The sequence below is a fragment of the Salvia splendens genome, chromosome 7, assembly GCF_004379255.2.
Source record: "Salvia splendens isolate huo1 chromosome 7, SspV2, whole genome shotgun sequence".
Lineage (NCBI taxonomy): Eukaryota > Viridiplantae > Streptophyta > Magnoliopsida > Lamiales > Lamiaceae > Salvia > Salvia splendens.
Genome location: NC_056038.1, coordinates 28,787,948 through 28,806,195, shown reverse-complemented (window position 1 = coordinate 28,806,195; position 18,248 = coordinate 28,787,948). Strand labels below are relative to the sequence as shown.

The window sequence follows — 18,248 nt, the reverse complement described above, 5'->3', positions numbered from 1 at the left end:
GATACATGGGGTTTACACCTTCTAGATCTTTAATGCAATAATCTATTTCAGGAATGTAGAAAGAAAAAATTATAAATGTCGTTGATGGCTATTTTGCCCTTGAGGACTTGAATGATGTACAGAGTCTTTTTCTTATAAGAAATAAAAGAAAATACTACTATAGTAGTATAGTTTTAAAGTAAAAATTTTTCATACTTAATAAAATCTAAAAATTGAAAAAAAATCTTCTCCTTTCCACTTCATATCACCAAATATCCCATTTTAATCTTTAATCTAAATCTAAATTTTAGGAGAACACTACTTTAGAAATCCAGTAACTTCCTCTCTCTCTTCTCATGCCGAGTCTCTCGGTGGTAAGGCAGTTCCAAATTTTTGGGGATATATTGAAGTGTGAATCTAGTGGAAACATCCTTTTTTATTTAATTTCTCTCTCTTATATTTTGGCAACTTTTGCAAGTATATACGTACATAAAAAATTGTTTGTGGAGACATACTCCTCCGGCCATGTCCACAACACATTCTTCCAGCAAGCCTAGTTTCCCAGCATTTCCACCATCTCCCTTCACGCCACCATTTGATGAGCTATTCTCCTTATATCACGCCATTCCCCTCCAAAACAACCCTCATATCCGTCTTCCTCCTTGTTCCATCCCTCGCAATCAACGTTTTCCCATCTTCTTCTTCCCCATCGACCCTCCTCTATTTGGTTCCTTCCCAGGTCCCCAAATCTCTAAATTCGATGGCCGCGACCCCCCCGGATGCATCTGCAACATCGACGATTATTTCGACTTCTACGCCACTCCTCACCACCACCGAATCCGCTTACTGCGTCTATGTGAGGAAGGCCTTTGTTCAAGGTGGCTCCGCTGGATGCAGACCAACGTTCTCCTGCAGCCGATCAAAATTCCGGTGGCTGCTTCATCCTTGGCCCCTCCGCCACCATGGATCGAACTTCCCGGGGACGTGACTTCCAATATTTTGCATAGGCTGGGGGCGGAGTGGATGTTGACAAGTGCGCAAGTGTGTGCTACATGGTGGAAGGTTTCCAAGGATCCCGACTTGTGGCGAGTCATCGACTTCTCCAACCCTAGGCAAGGGGTTTTTAATGGCCAGTACAATGCCATGTGCCGCCGCGCAGTGGATCGTAGCCAGGGACAATTGGTCGATCTCACTGTTCAGTACTTCGGGGACGATGCACTCTTGGACTACATTGTCCATAGGTAAATTTTTGTTGAAATTCATCTTCTTTTTTCAGTCACCTGATTTTGAATTCGATTTTTGCTTTGACTTAAATTTTGAAATTTGGTATGCAAAGAAGCCTTTTATATTGCATTTGCGCTGTGAGAGGCAGAAAAGAATTTTGTAGTAGTATTTTTTTTCTTCGTCTCCTTTCCTCCTTGTTTACTAGTATTTCCTTAAGTTTATCACCTCTTTTTTTCTGTTGTCTGATTGTTAATAGAATGCAGTAAATGTTGAGACCTTTTCTCTCGATTTTATGCATTCACATAAGCTAATGTACTAGTCATTGGTATAAGAAGCTTCCTATAAATTCACTAATCTGGTTTAATATTTGTTTGACAGATCACCAAATCTCAAACGCCTTAAACTTGGAACTTGCTTTTTCATATCAGGATATTGTTCACGTAGAATGGTTGCAAAACTTCCACAGTTGGAAGAATTGCACCTTACTCTTAGACCTGGGATTGGTGCTTGCGACATCGAGGTTATTGGCAAATCTTGTCCAATGTTGAAATCTTTCTCATTAAACGGATTTAAGTGCATACTTCCCGATCCAACATATGGTGGTGGTCTTATTCATGGATACTTTCAGAATTTGTATGCTCGCGCAATCAGCAGAAGCATGCCTAATTTGCAGCATCTACAAGTATTTGCACATTGGATTGGAAATGAAGGACTCGAAGCCATCCTTAACGGTTGTCCACGCCTTGAATCACTTGACATCCGTAGATGTTTTGATCTCGATCTTCGAGGGGATTTGGGGAAAAGATGCCGTCAACAAATTAAACATCTTAAACTCCCTAGTGACTCTATCAATGATATACCATGGCCTAATTGCGATGGTGGCGATCCGTTTACTTCTTCTGCCTTCTGGTTTGAATATTACATATACAAACTTTATACCGACCATTTTCCGCGTCCTGACTATAACTTCAACAGACGGTATAGGTGTCTTTATTTATTCAATCATGGGTAAATGTATCGTTCTTCTATCTATTTTTGACTTAAGATATATCAATATGATACGCACCCATTTTCCTCTTTGTTGGATTTTCTTTTTGCTTGATTTGTTGGAGGGTATGCTATTATTTTGGAACTTTCATTCTATCATATTATCAATAGTTTCATGCCTCCTGTTACTTCTCTTTATTATCAATAGTTTTTTGGTTACTAGATTTAATAAAATTATGTCTTTAATATTAATAGTCTTTTAAATCTACATTTACTAGACTGTCCTAGGTTAGCATGATATTGTAGCTACGTGAGAGCATCCACTATAGGCGGATGCTTTCAATCGCCCCGCCCCCCTTTTTTTGTCCACAGCCCCACTTTTTTGTCCATAGCCCCAATTTTTTCCAACACTGCCTCACTATAGGCGGACACTTCCAATAGCCCCAAAATTTTGTAACCAATTTTTATTTTAATTTTTTCGTTTCGTTTTTAAATCAGCTAAATTGAAATATTTGCAAAACGAGGTAATTGAGACCGAATATTCGTTGTATTGGCAAAGGTAAAATTATACAACGAACGTAAAAAAAATACAAATAAAAACGCCGCCACCGTCTAATCGGTGGCGTCGTCCGATTCCTCTTCCTCATCTCCGTCGCCTTCTCCATCGCCTTCAACGTCTCCCTCGTTGCCGCCGGCCGCCGCTGCCCCAGGACCCTCATCAGCCAAGTGCAGACGACGCTGGATCCGACGTATGAGGTCGGAGTATATATTCTTGATGTACGGGTCGGTTGCCGTCTCGTAATTTCTGCAGGCATCATTCAATTCGTGCGCCAGCTGCACATATACGGTATCCCTCAAGACCGCGCTGGCAAAAGGTGCCCTTGAAGGCAGTGTTGACTCGGGCTGCGGGGCGCGCGATCCAGAAGCCGCCGACGATCGTCGAGAGGAACCGCCGGCTTCTCTAGCGCGTCGGATAGAGGCACGTTGTCCCGGAGGGCGGGCGCGCCTAGAGTGTGTAGCGGAGGGCTCTGCGGCTTGCTCTTCGTTCAGGTCGAACGATTGGGAGCCGCTGCCGCTGCTGTAGTCCCCGGCAATGTTGTGTCTTGTCCGCTTCGTCGCCGGACTCTGCTCTTGGGCACAGATGGCCTTGAATTTTGGGCAGTCCTGGAGAACTAGAAACTCCTCCCACATTGTGAACTTTGGATTGCCGAGCGTGTGGTATTGCTCCATCGAAAGTTCTTTCACGTCAGCCTCGCTGCGGCCACTCTCCGCATGGAGCAGGTTGTTCTGGTATATGCCCGCGAACCGCCGGGTTGCCGGCAGAATCCTAGACCACTTCTTGCGGAGCTGTTCCCCGTCACGCGGGAGGGAGTCGCGAGGTTTGAACTCGTTGTACGCCTGCACGACGCGCTTCCAAAAGCTAAACTCGGTCTGATCGGTGCCCAATATGGGGTCTGATGTGGCGGCATCCCACGCCCTCGCCACAGCAACGGACTCCGCTTTGGTGTAGTGGATGGGCTTTTTTTTTCCGACTTGAACTGAGCCGCTTTGCGAACCGCCACCGGAGCCGACGCCGCTGTCCGATCCGCCGGCTCCGCTGACATTACCCGATCCTCCACCGCCACCGCCGCCGCGTTGGGACCCTCCAATTCTCGTTGTAACGGGCGTATCCGGTACGCCGGAACTGATCAGATCCATCATCGTATCCAGTGCGTCTTGATCTGCATCGGTGAAAGGAGATTGACTGGATTGGTAAGGGGTCTCCGGACGGGGATGGTTAAGCGAGTCGAGGTTGGGTCTGTAATCTCCAAACGCCGAGCGGCTCAGATTCCTCGCCAAAGGTTGGGTGGGAGAAGACCTCCAAGGCTGAGATGGTGGCGGAGTTGGACTCGATGCCCATGCCGGGGGAGGTTGATTCCAACTCCATGGCTGAGACGGAAAGCCGCCATATCCCGACGGTACGCCGCCATATCCCGACGGTACGCCACCATATCCCGACGGTCCGCCGCCATATCCCGACGGCTGGGATTGATTGCCGCCATATCCCGATTCGTGCGAGCCGGGGGATTCGTCGTCTCCACCGTGTATTTTTTTAGAGTGAAAGTGTTGATAGTGATGTGTGAAAATGAAGTGTGTGAAAGTGGGTAAAAATGGATGGTGGAGGAGGAGTATTTATAGATGTAATTTTCGAAAAAATTAAAAAAAAAAAAAAAAATCAAATTGGGGCGGACGTGCATAGCCCGTCGCCCCACTATAGACCGCCCCACCCATCGCCCCATTTCGCCCCGCGGCCCCCACCATCGCCCCGCCATCGCCCCGTAGGAGGCGATGCCTCAACCTCCCCACAATAGCCCCATTTTTCTTGTCCGCCATGGGGCGGACGTTTGCTGCACTATAGACAGCCCCACAATAGCCCCAAATTTTTGTCCGCCCCATTTACGCCTATAGTGGATGCTCTGACTTGTATGATTTGCACCTAAAAAGACTTATTGCGTAACAACACATCTATTGGGATGTAATCATGTCACGACCTCTCCTTATAAAGTTCAGTTGAATCGCGATTAGTGGAAGGTTTAACAAGTGGGAAATAAATAGGGGAAACGATCAACGGACTCGAATCATGAATCAAACGTGAAAATTCAACCATTCAAATAAGAGTATCAAGTAATATTAATTCAACAGTGGAAAGAAACGATGTTCAAAAACAATGAAAGATAAACGAAACAACTTCAGTGTAAGCATTCGAGAGAAGAATAATATTATGTATGAAGACATAATTTATTCGAAACATTTTATTTGATATCTTTTTCATTTTTATGCTCAACACCCACCGCGCTTGTTACAACTCAACCTGCATGTAGTACTTGATACACTCAGTGAACTCATGCCAAAAATTATTTTCATTATTAAAGTTATGTCAAGCCATCGTTGAGTGAATCTCGAGTTTTGCTTAAAAAAATGCTGAGAAACACTAAAATCATTCCCATCGTAAAACTTGTTGTGCAACCATTTATCATCATCATCTATCATATACCATATCTAAACCATCATGTGATACGAGAATGTGGCAAAAAACTCGATCACTGGACCGGCCGCCCAAAAAGACGACTCAAGATCCCCATCAATGCACTAGCCTAAGTAGAGAACAAAACAAAATCAGACTTTAAGAAAATAATTAAATTTAAAAGCAAAGCATGCATACTATATGATTACTCTTCGATCTTTCTTAGTAAATTTACGAAATTTTCAGTGACTTTAGAACGTCGTCTTCATCCCCCTTTCAGTTTTTGCGGCCGCCTGAGGCGTTGCATACGACGCCAGCCGACCATTCGAGCTCTCAAAATACTACTCATTCGGCCCTTTTTTCCATTCTTGAATTGTATTCATAGTCCACAAATTCTCATGGCAACCCAACACTTCCTTGGATTTGTTCACTGGCCCAAATAAAATAAGCAGCCCAACTTGTACTATTCGTTCCACTTAGGAGGCGCAAGATATCAAATAATTAACAATGGCCCAAGCCTACTTCCCTCACCATTTCCACCTATCCATCGGTCCAAACCAAAATAAAGATTTCGAAGAATCTGGTCCAAGAACTAAATAATACATCCAGCCCACTTTCTCCTCTTTTCTTTTATTTTGGCCCAAAATATTTCATCTCCCAATGTGTCGGCCATAGGCATGCACAAACCAACCCGGACCGCCGGTTCATAAACTGGAACTGGAACCGGCTCAACGGTTCGGCGTTTCACACGGTCCGGTTCAGGTTCAACGAAATGTGAAACCGGAACCGTCGGTTCAACGGATAAACCGGCAGTTCAATTAAAATTAAATATATATATTTTTTATTTATAAAATTTGATTTTTATATTTAAAAATCAATTTTTACAAATAAATGAATACAAGAAATTCATAATAGCCCATATATATTTGATAGGGGTGGCAAATCATGCGCGTTGTGTCATTATCGTGTCGACACGATAACGACATATCACAATAACAACAAACGAACACGACCCGTTAAGAAAACTCCTAACACGAACACGAACACGACCCGCTACCCTCAGACATGAACACGACACGAACCCATTAACGACACGAATCATTTCGGGTCAACACGATAACAACACATATATGGCACGACACAATTACGACACTATAATAACACATCTGATAACACGATAAGAACCTGGTAACACAATAGGATTAAAACTTAATATCTAAGGACACAATCCGATTTAAAATCCAGCAAATAGCAAAGAAAAAAATCCATTATTCCACAATCTGATTAAAAATCCAGAAAACATCAAATAGCAAACAAAACTAGTACAACAAATAATCTGATTAAAAGTTCAGCAAATAGAAAAATCCAAACAAAAATACATCATTCTTTGTTCCAAATTTTCTTGATCATTGCAGCAACATACATCATTCTTTGTTCCAAAATTCTTGATCATTGAAGCAAGCAACAAGTAGCAACCATTAAACTCTTCTTTGCATCTATATACACATAAGGAACAATTGAATTGAAGTATTGTATATGGCTTGTACAAATTAAGCAAGTATAAAGTCTAACCTATGAAGCTTTCAAGTAGCAAAAGTGATGGATGTGGAGGCTGTAGAGCTTCCAGTTTGAGCTTTTGAATATTTAAAATCAATATAATAATTAATTTATCTAGACTACAGATTAGCAATTAAAAATGAGTTTTAATGCTTTATTTTATCACTTATTTTTGCCAAATCTGGAAATTAATACAAAATAAATAAAACATAAAACAGAAAACGAAAAATTGGAAAAGGAAAGAAACAATAGATTACAGCAATGAAGACACTAGAAACGGAAAACATAAAAGAAATGAAGGTGTTGGAATCTATGCCCGGTCAATGGAATTTGACCAATTATAATTTCAACTAGACATTTAATTTTGTGAAATTAAATGATATAGCGTCGATCTACGTTCGGAGTAGATGACCGTAGTATATTCATTTTCTCAAATCCGATTCCCGGTGGATGAGAAATAATGGATTAAAGTTGTGTAAAATTGCAAACTAAATGAGCTAGGGGATTAATTAAGAGAGTTAATTATCCCACGTTAAAAGTAACAAGCTTATTAATTAAGTATTTAATAAGAAGGATTATTACATGTAATAATTCTAGTGGACTAAGATTGCTGTAGAGCCCACACGCGCGACGCTGCCGGCCACCCCGCCGCGAGCCACGAGCCGCGAGCCTCGAGTTCGAGCCCGTGCTCGGGCTCGTGTCCTTAGACTTGGACTTGGTCTTTGGGTGGTCTTTGGACTGTTCTTTGGGCCTGGTCGTGTGGCTCGGTGGTTGGGTTCGACCCTAGGCTGGTCTAGTTCTTTTTAGACCACCACCGTTTCCATGTCAGCGAGCCAAGCGGGATGACACCTCGTCAGTATGACGCGGTAAAGCCAACGTGGCTGACACGTGGTAGTCCACGTCGTGAATGAACGTAGACGCGTCTAGATTCAACCTCTCAGCTCTGTAACGGCTTGTAACGCCTCGTAACCGACGACTGTTACGGTCTAGCAATGATGACAGCCATCATGGCTGTTGACCCTCTGCAGTGGACCGAGCCTATAAATAGGCTAGCCATTCCATGCATTCTACACACTGGAATTCATAAGCATACTGCATCATAAGCTCTCTCCCTCTCCTATATTATTTTTTCTGTCGAAGCTCTACCCTCCCCTCCATCCAGTTCGCCGGAGCTCTGCTGATAGCGGTGCTGCTTCATCAGAGACGTAGCCGTTTTATCTTTGGGGACGAAACGCCAATCCGAATAGCACTACCTGGGCATATCTCGTCTTGCGGAAAGAGGACTCCTCGACTCGGCTAAACACTTTTACGGTTTCACTGTTTAGAATTTTTCTGTTGTAATTCCATTTTAGTTTGTTCTTTTATACTCCTTCTTTTGGGTTGTATTACGCCTGACTTTTATCTCTTGTAATCTAGAAACCAACAATCGCAAGACGAGATATAACTTGCATTTGAAGGAATTTGGACTAAACTGAACCTAAAACTTTCGAAACTTTAATCACCTTTGCTGGAGATGTCGACTGAATCCAACACTGCTGCTCCCACCACTCCTGCCTCAACAGCCGCCGCCATCTCTTCCACCATGGCGACCACTGGACCAGTCATCACGTCGTCAATTCCGACGATGATCCCAACCTCTGGGTTATATCCATCTTCATCAACAACCCCTTGGGAGTTTGTTAACCCTTTGGGCCCACTGGCGGATCCACCTCGAGTGGATCGGTTGGTTCCACTTTTAGTGGTTCCTTCAGATCCTTTAATGGATCGACTGTTGGGGCCTTCGGGTCTCACACGAGTGCTGGGGCCTTCGGGTTCACACGGGTGTCGGTTCTATGCCCAACATGAATGGTAAGGGCTCTATGCCCAATCATGCTGTTGGCTCCTTCGGAGACAACAAAATTGGTTCCTTCAATGGACCAAGTGCGACACCTTTGGCACCAATAATGATGCCACCCACCGAGAAGCCACCAAAATTTGGAGGATCCGACTTCAAAAGGTGGTACCAAAAGATGTTCTACTTGAAAACATTGGGCGTCGCCAATTTCCTCACGAAAAACGAGCCGCCCGCGCCAAGTGATCAAGAGACAAGGATCGAGGTCATGGCGGACTATGAAGCATGGCGCAAAGGAGATTATCTTTGTAAAAATTTCATTATAAGTGCTTTAGATGATAGTTTGTACAATGTATACTCCATTGTAACCACATCCAAAGAGATGTGGGAAAGCCTAGAGAAAAAGTACAGTATCGATAATGCTGCAGGTACTGAACATGTTGTAGTATCCAAATTCATGGACTACAAAATGGTCGACTCTCGACCAATCATGGAACAAGTTCAAGAGTTCCAAATGATCATCCACGGACTCGTGGCTGAAGGGATGAGCTTGGCCGACAACTTTGTACGGTGCATACTCATTGAGAAGCTCCCTCCTAGTTGGAAGGACTTCAAGCACTACCTCAAACATAAGCGAAAGAGGATGAGTCTTGAAGATTTGATCGTGAAACTGCGCATCGAGGCCGACGTGCTCAAAATTGATCAAAAGGCTAAAGGTCCACTTGAGGCCAAAGCCAACCTGTTGGAGCGGGGCGGTCCCTCCAACAAACGCCCCCGCCCAAATCAGAAAGACAAAGGGAGGGAAAGCAGCCTACAAAGAAGTTTGAAGACGAATGCTACAAGTGTGGCAAAATTGGCCACTTTGCCAAAGACTGCCGAAGCAAGAAGAAGAAGCCGGCAGCCCACGTCGTTGAGAAGGAGTTCAAAGACTAGGATGAAGGTGACCTCGTTTCCGTGGTCACTGACGAAGTTAACCTTGTTGATAACAAGGTTAACTTGTTGGAGCGGGGCGGTCCCTCCAACAAACGCCCCCGCCCAAATCAGAAAGACAAAGGGAAGGGAAAGCAGCCTACAAAGAAGTTTGAAGACGAATGCTACAAGTGTGGCAAAATTGGCCACTTTGCCAAAGACCGCCGAAGCAAGAAGAAGAAGCCGGCAGCCCACGTTGTTGAGAAGGAGTTCAAAGACTAGGATGAAGATGACCTCGTTTCCGTGGTCACTGAAGAAGTTAACCTTGTTGATAACAAGGGTGGCTGGTACATCGACACCGGCGCTACTGCTCATGTTTGCTCTGACAGAAGCAAGCTTGCCTCCTACATTGTTGTTGAAGGGAGGAAGATCAACATGGGGAATCAAGCATCCTCCGAAGTCCTTGGCATCGGAAATGTGATCCTCATGATGACGTCTGGCATCACGATTACGCTGAAGGATGTGCTGCATGTCCCGGACATCTGCAAGAACCTAGTGTCAGGATCAATACTAGTTAATAAGGGGTTTAAACCTGTATTTGAGTCCGATAGGTTTGCTTTATATAAGTTTGGGAAGTCCCTCGGTAAAGGTTATGTAACCGATGGACTTTTTAAGCTTAGTGTGGCAACTCGAAGTGTCACAAAGCCATTGGCTAATAAGAATAAAGCATCTACTTCCTCTTATTTGACAGAGTGTTCAAATTTATGGCATTGTAGACTAGGACATGTAAATTCAAAAGCCGCGAAAAGATTTGTAAATTTAGATTTACTAAAGGCAATTGAAGTGGATACCCAAGACAAATGTGAAATATGTCTTGAGGCAAAAATGACTAAGTTATCGTTTCACTCAGTTGAACGGAAAACGAAACCCCTTGAATTAATTCACACGGATGTATGTGATTTAAAGATGGTGCAAACTAGAGGTGGTAAAAAGTACTTTATCACTTTCATAGATGATTGCACGAGATATTGCTATATTTATCTTTTAAGAAGTAAAGATAAAGCAATAGAAGCGTTCAAAAATTATAAGAACGAGGTTGAGAATCAACTTGGTTATAAAATCAAAACAATTCGAAGTGATAGAGGAGGCGAGTATGTAGCCACGTTTGAGGAGTTATGCAAAACAAGTGGTATAATTCATCAAACAACTGCTCCATATTCACCACAATCTAATGGTGTTGTAGAACGCAAAAGTCAAACTCTAAAAGAGATGATGAATGCGTTGCTGCTAAGTTCAGGATTCGCACAAAACATGTGAGGGGAGGCTATCTTGATAGTCAACTATAACCTAAACAAAATTCCAGGCAAAGGCAAGGGCACCACTCCTTATCAGTTGTGGAAAGGAAGGAAACCATCCTACAAATACCTCAAAGTGTGGGGGTGTTTGGCGAAAGTGATGGTTCCACCGCCCAAAGAAGTTACAATTGGACCTAAAACAGTGGATTGTATCTTCATTGGATATGCACTTAACAGTAGTGCATATTGATTTGTTGTTCACAAGTCTGAAATATCGATGATAAGTCGTATTCTTGGCCTTGGTTACGGGTCAGTATGATGTGCTTAATTGATTATATTTGCAAAACAGTTGTTTAAAGTGTGCAGGTTAAGCATTCTAGCCAGTAGGGAAGTTTCGGAATGTTCAGGTGAAAGAGGCGCCAGCATGATCTCTTACTGATCAGTATTCGTGCTAAAACGGCTTGAGATGGAGAAGACGGATAGCTGGGACGCGGATTACCCACAATTAAGGGCAAAGAAGTCAAATTGCAACGAGGATTTACCCTAAAATCAAGGGTAGCCTCCCTATAAAAGGAAGCCAAATTGGAGAGAGAGAGACAGACGATACACATTCACTCATTCACCACCATCTTTAGGTAGAAAGTTCTCTCGGTAGTTTCAGTCTTTCAGCCGTGTCCCGCTTCTAGCCTCGCCGTAGCCATGATCACTTGACGTTCAGATGTTCCCAGAATTCCAGTCATCGTCCATTCCAGCCAGCAAGATCGTAGTTTAGAGTCTTATTGCCCGGAGTGGCAAAACACTTTTACATTGCTTTCGTAGTTTTAAATTTCTCGCTTTCCTTACGTTGGATCTTGTTTACCTTTGGATATTTTTCTGCTTTTGAAGTACTTTGTTGAAGATCCGAACGTGTTTTTGCCATGAAGTAGATTTCCGTTTTGTTTATTGAGGTGTTTCTTTATTCCCTTGCCTAGTTAGCTTAGATCTAAAGTTTCTCGGTGTTTAAAGTGCTGAATCTCTCAATTCCGTTTACGTAACAAATTTCGTTAGGATAGATAAACAAGTACTGTTTGATCGGAAAGTAGATCGTTGCATGCAAAGCTTAGTTTTAATTTCTGAATCGTTCTTTCATGTTGACCAGTATGCAGAAGTCCAGTTTCAGTGTTTGATTTCAGATTTGATTTCTTAGTTTTGGATCTGTGTTTGTGAGTTATTCATCTGAGTTTTCCGTGTTGAATCTGGAATTGTTATCTGAATTTTGGAAGTGTTTGTTGAAGAAAATGATGTCTATTTCAATTGGAGGGGACCACTTACTTTTCGAGATGCTTTTGCTTTTGTCCTTCACTTTTGGTTAAGCCCTGTCAGCCCAGTCATCAAACTTCCACTACACTCTGAATATTCTGTTTAGCCCAAAGTAGAAACCCGTACCTTCCAAATATTTTCTGTTACAAAATTGTCTCCCCATTCCACATACACAGTTACATTCCAAATGTTTTCCGTACCGACTGACCAGTAGAACACCTCCTTTAAGTTCCAGCCTAGGTAGAAACTCAACCCAAGCGTGGTAGCTAACCAAATCTTCCGATTGTCACCGCGGTAGTTTAAGAACGCACCATCTCTGTGGGATTCGACCCTTACCACCACTATACTGATCAGTAGAAGTGGGTTGAGGAATCTTTGAAACCAAGGTCTAGGTTAGTTAGGATCTCTATCCTGATCAGTAGGACATATCCTTGCTTGAACGACACCTACGCACCTAGGTCCCTTTCAAATGGGGCCGTTGCCGGGGATGGATAGCGTTATTTGCAATTACTGTGAGTGATACTTCGGTGTATATATTGTGCATAACCTTTCTTTTTTCTTTTCTTTTCAGTTTATGAGAAGCAGTTCGGCTCCTGACCAGTGGAGGCCGAAGATACTTCAGCGAGGATCGATACTCGTAACCACTCGATCCGGGTTGTCGACGGCTTTATCTGACTTAGGTTCGAGTAGCGACGAAGAGCAATACAACATAGAAGGACCAATACCAGAGGAGATACCACTGTTGGAAGGCATTCCAGTTCAGATGGCCGCCAACGGAGATGAGGATCCAGAGATCGGTACCCTTAACGCGCATACCGAGGGAGAACCATCGCAAGCCATAGTCGTCACTCCAGGGCAAACCGCCTGCGATGTGAAGCCTCATGTGATCGCGATTCTGCCTACATACTGTGGGAAGAGCTATGAAGGGCCGTATGAGTTCCTGCATGAGTTTTGTAAAATTTGTAGGGCGCAGAGGAGACCAGCAGGAGCGAATGAGGATGATTATAGGTTGAAGGCCTTGCCATTTGTGCTCAAGGGGGAAGCCAACACCTGGTTCATGCGCCTGCCCCCCAACTCCATTGAGACTTGGGCCGATTTCAAGTCAGCATTCCTAGGCGAGTTTTTCCCGTCATCAAAGACAAGCGCGCTGAAAAGGGAAATAACTAATGTGAAGCAAGGGTATGATGAACCTTTGAGCGATTATTGGGCAAGATACATGGGTCTTTTGGAATCATGTCCCAACCATCGCATGGCGGACATTGAAGTGCATCATACTTTCTACGAAGGTATGAACGCGGTAACCAAGGATCTAGCAAATTCATCGTCAGGAGGAAGCTTCACACAATTACGGGTCAGCGAAGCGAAGAGAGTCCTAAGGAAGCTACTGAATGCAAAGAAAGAGTATGACCATTCAAGGGAAGGATACAACCGAGAGCGGGCTGCTGTTGTCTCGTCTACTGATCAGGAAAATAAACTGGAGCAGAGAATGGACTTGAAGATGGATGAGCTGAAGAAGTCACTTCTGAGTGCGATCGAGAAAAGCACCCCACCACCTCCCCCAGCTGGGAATTACAAAGGTGCAGAACAGGGAAATCAAGGACCGAACTATGAACAGCCTAGTGACTACGTGAATATGGAACAGGTCAATGCTGCGGGGTACTTCAATTCCAGTGGGCATTGGATTCAGGGTAGACAACGGGATGCACCATGGAGGGATCATCCAAACTTTCGATGGGGAGACGGGGGCCAAAATCAGAACCAAGGACAGAACCAGTATAACCCCAATCCAAACCAAAACCCTAACCGTGGACTAGCAAACCCAGACTACCAGCCCAACTGGTCAGGAAGAAACCAACAAACCCAAAATCAAAGCCCACAAAGCCAAAACCCGAATCCTGTTTATGTACCACCCCACCAGAGAAACTTCCACAGTTTCCAAAATCAGCCAAATCATGCACCCCAACACCATCAGAACCAAAATCAGTTTCAAGCCCAGCACCAGAATCAATATCCTCAAGATCAGTACGTCCCTCCTGCCCAGTATAACCAATACCCGCCTAATCAAAGCCAGCAAAACTTCCAGAACTATCAACACCAAGGGCCGAATCATTTCCAAAATCCGAACAGGCCAAGGAGGTCCGTTGAGGACATGATGGGTGAAATGCTAGCGTCACAACAGAGCATCAAAGGAGACTTGCAATCCCATAACGAGGTCGTGCAGGGGATGCAAAATGCCCAGAAAGAACATAAGGCGAACATGGATATGATGAATAGACAGTTAGCCCAACTGGCCAGTTCGGTGGGGGATTTGAAGGGAAATGCAGGTAAACTCCCATCTACAGTCCAAATGCCCGACAAGGCAAATGTGAGTAAGGTTACGTTGAGGTCAGGAACTACTTATGACGCGCCTCAACCCAAACGACCTAGTGGAGGATCTAACGGAACGAAGATAGGAGGCGATACCGTTTCAGCGGAAGAACTAGGGAGGCCTATGCCTCAGATGCAGGATCCATTCTTCTTGGATGCTACACCAATTGTAGGAGATGAACCCGAAACCCTACTGACCAGGAAGGAACCTCATCGAGAGGAAGAGCCCAGAATGGAAGCCCAGACTCAGGAACAACCCCGGAAAGACTCCAAGAAGGTTGCTAAGGGATGAGTAGACGAGAAAAGAGGGGAGAAACCATTCCCATTCCGATTTGTTACAAAGAGGAAGAAAGAGAACCCGGTTGACTATTTGTCGATTTTTGGGAAGTTGGATGTCACCATACCATTTCTCCAAGCTGTGAAACTACCCTCTCTTGGGAAATTCATAAAGGACTTCATAGCCGGGAGAGCCCAGAAAGATGGCAAGATTATGGTGGAAGGGATAGCGTCAGCAATAGTGCAAGAGACGTTACCACCCAAGAGAGCCGACCCAGGTATGTTTACCTTACCAATAACTGTTGGAAATGTGAAGGTCGAACATGCAATGTGTGATTTGGGGGCGTCTATAAATGTCATGCCATTGTCTATCTATAACCGGTTGAAAGGAGTGAGGCTGTCAAGTACTAGAGTATTGATCCAACTGGCTGATAGGTCGTGCATAAGTCCGGAGGGAGTTTTAGAGGATGTATTAGTTAGAGTGCATGATTTTACATACCCTGCTGATTTTTATGTGATCAAAATGAGTGAGCATGAAGCGAGGGAGTCTAGTGGAGTCTTGTTAGGAAGACCATTTTTGAGAACGGCCAAGACGATCGTGGATATGGCTGAGGGGACTATTTGCATTGATTTTCATGGGGAGAAGTTTACCTTTGATATAAATGATGCCATGAAGAAACCTATTGATTCTGAAAATCTATGCTATGTTGATGTGATTGACCCTTTAGTCCAAGATTTTCTTGAGACCGAACTATTGCAGGAGAGACTCCAGGCTTTAGATGTTTATGAACAGGCTGACGTAGAAGCTGCTGCATGGTGTGATCTGATCAGTAGCCAGGGGTTGACCGATGAAGAAATTGAAGGAGCAATCAAGGATTTTTGTCAAAAGTCGGAGTTCATAGGAGCCGCAGGGGCTCAGCTACCAGTCAGTATAGAAGAACCATCAGAAGGAGATTTAGAAAAAGGGGAAGAGTCCGAGAAAAACCCCCTAACCGAAGACACACTTCCACCCCAAGTTGAGCTGAAGAAGTTACCCTCGAATTTGAAGTATGCCTTCCTCGGAGGTGAGGACTCCTATCCAGTGATCATCAGCAGCAGCCTTACGAAGGAACAAGAAGCTAGGCTACTGACCGTGCTGAGCAAGAACAAGAAGGCGATTGGATGGAGTCTTACAGATTTAGTTGGAATTAGCCCCGACGTCTGCATGCACCATATTAGGCTGGAAGAGGGAGCAAAGGCACATCGAGATGCCCAAAGGAAAGTAAACCCTAACATGCGAGAGGAAATATTGAAGGAAATCTTGAAGTTGTTGTCGCTAGGGATTATCTATTCAGTGCCAGACAGTGAGTGGGTCAGCCCGATCCACATGGTTCCAAAGAAGTCGGGAATCCAAGTCGTCCAAAATGAGAGGAATGAGCTGATTCCAACGAGGCTAGTCACGGGTTGGTGAATGTGCATCGATTACCGCAAGCTGAACAATGCAACAAGGAAGGATCACTTCCCTCTGCCTTTTATCGACCAGATGTTGGAGCGACTCGCTGGGAAGAAGTACTTTTGCTTCTTGGATGGGTACAGCGGATATTTCCAAATCTACGTGGATCCTGAAGACCAGGATAAGACCACCTTCACTTGCCCATTCGGAACTTATGCATACCGGCGCATGCCTTTCGGCCTATGCAACGCTCCAGGTACGTTTCAACGTTGCATGATGAGCATATTTTCTGATTTGATTGAGGATTGCATAGAGATATTCATGGATGACTTTACGGTCTACGGAGACTCGTTCGATTCTTGCCTTCATCATTTGGATATAGTTCTTGAGAGATGTCAAGCGAAGAGTTTGGTTTTGAACTTTGAGAAGTGCCATTTTATGGTCACCGAAGGGATTGTTCTGGGACACGTGGTCTCGGAAAGGGGAATCCAGGTGGATCGAGCAAAGGTGGACGTTATATCTAATTTACCGTTCCCTACTGATCAGAAGGGGATTAGGGGTTTTCTGGGGCATGCCGGATTTTATCGACGATTTATTAAGGATTTCTCCAAAATCGCCCAACCCCTTACCAGGCTACTTCAAAATGACATGGAGTTCGTTTTTGATGAGCAATGCAAGGCTGCTTTCAATCTTCTCAAGGAAAAGCTGATATCCGCACCTATCATACGGGCTCCTGACTGGGACCATCCTTTCGAAGTAATGTGCGACGCCAGCGACTTTGCGGTAGGGGCCGTGCTGGGTCAGAAGATCGATGGGAAGAGGTACGTAATTTTTTATGCGTCCAAGACTTTGAATCAAGCCCAGCGGAATTACGATACCACTGAAAAGGAGATGCTGGCAGTGGTGTATTCGTTCGAGAAGTTCCGGCCATATTTGTTGGGAGCCAAGGTCATAGTATATACTGACCATGCAGCCATTAAGTATCTGATTGCCAAGAAGGAATCCAAACCACGCTTGATCCGATGGGTACTCTTGTTACAAGAATTTGATTGGGAGGTGGAAGATAAGAGAGGAGTCGAGAACAAGGTGGCAGACCATTTGAGCAGAATAATGCAAGATGGAAACGGTGACGAAGTGCATGATAAGTTTCCAGAGGAATATTTATGTGAGGTGATTTTGGCGCCCATGAAAATTGATTGGGAAGAAGTGTACAAACTTACTGGTTAGAATGATACAGCAAAAGGAAAGGAGAAGGTAGGGCAGGAGCCATGGTATGCGGACCTGGCCAACTACCTAGTAACTGGAGAACTTCCAGAAGCACCAAGTGTTACCAAGGCACAAAGAATGAAGATCAAGAGTGAAGCAAAATACTACTTTTGGGACGACCCCTACCTATGGAGGGTAGGATCCGATCAAGTGATAAGAAGGTGCATTCCTGACTGGGAGCAGCGGGATGTTCTAACCCACTGCCATTCGTTAGCATGCAGAGGACATTTCGGATCCAAGAAGACGGCAAGGAAGATTATGGATAGCGGCTTTTATTGGCCAACACTCAACAAAGATGCGTACGAGTTCTGCAGAAGTTGCGAGCGTTGCCAACTGACCGGTGGAATATCTGCCCGGGACGAAATGCCGCAGGTACCCATAATAGTTTGCGAGCTGTTCGACATATGGGGAATGGATTTCATGGGGCCTTTTCCTTCGTCCTATGGCAATCTGTATATCCTAGTCGCGGTAGATTACGTCTCCAAATGGGTAGAAGCCAAGGCCACAAGTACGTGTGAAGCAAAGGAAGTGGCCAAGTTCTTAAAGAGTCATATTTTTAGCCGGTTCGGAGTTCCAAGGGCGATCATATCAGATCAAGGTACACACTTCTGTAATCGCACAATTGAAGCCTTAATGACGAAATACGGTGTGCACCATAGACTTTCCAGCCCGTACCATCCGCAAGCCAATGGTCAAGCGGAGATCTCTAACCGTGAGATAAAGAAGATTTTGGAGAAGACTGTGAACACTTCGAGGAAAGACTGGAGTGTGAGGTTAGAGGATGCTCTCTGGGCGTATCGAACAACCTACAAAACCCCCATA

The 18,248-nt window shown here is 44.4% G+C and overlaps 1 protein-coding gene across 1 annotated transcript; it reads left to right on the top strand.

The window, feature by feature from the left end:
• The first annotated feature begins 504 nt into the window (after window positions 1-504).
• LOC121810680 (F-box protein SKIP19-like) lies at window positions 505-2,215 on the top strand. The gene is made up of 2 exons (XM_042211431.1): window positions 505-1,220; window positions 1,582-2,215. The coding sequence occupies exons 1-2, from the start codon at window positions 505-507 to the stop codon at window positions 2,213-2,215; spliced, it is 1,350 nt and encodes a 449-aa protein (XP_042067365.1).
• Window positions 2,216-18,248: the final 16,033 nt, after the last annotated feature.

Excerpts from the sequence above, each read along its gene's own strand:
- LOC121810680 (XM_042211431.1), top strand. The coding sequence starts at position 505 with ATGTCCACAACACATTCTTCCAGCAAGCCTAGTTTCCCAGCATTTCCA. Across the intron at positions 1,221-1,581 it reads TTGGACTACATTGTCCATAG|ATCACCAAATCTCAAACGCC; the intron begins GTAAATTTTTGT and ends TTTGTTTGACAG.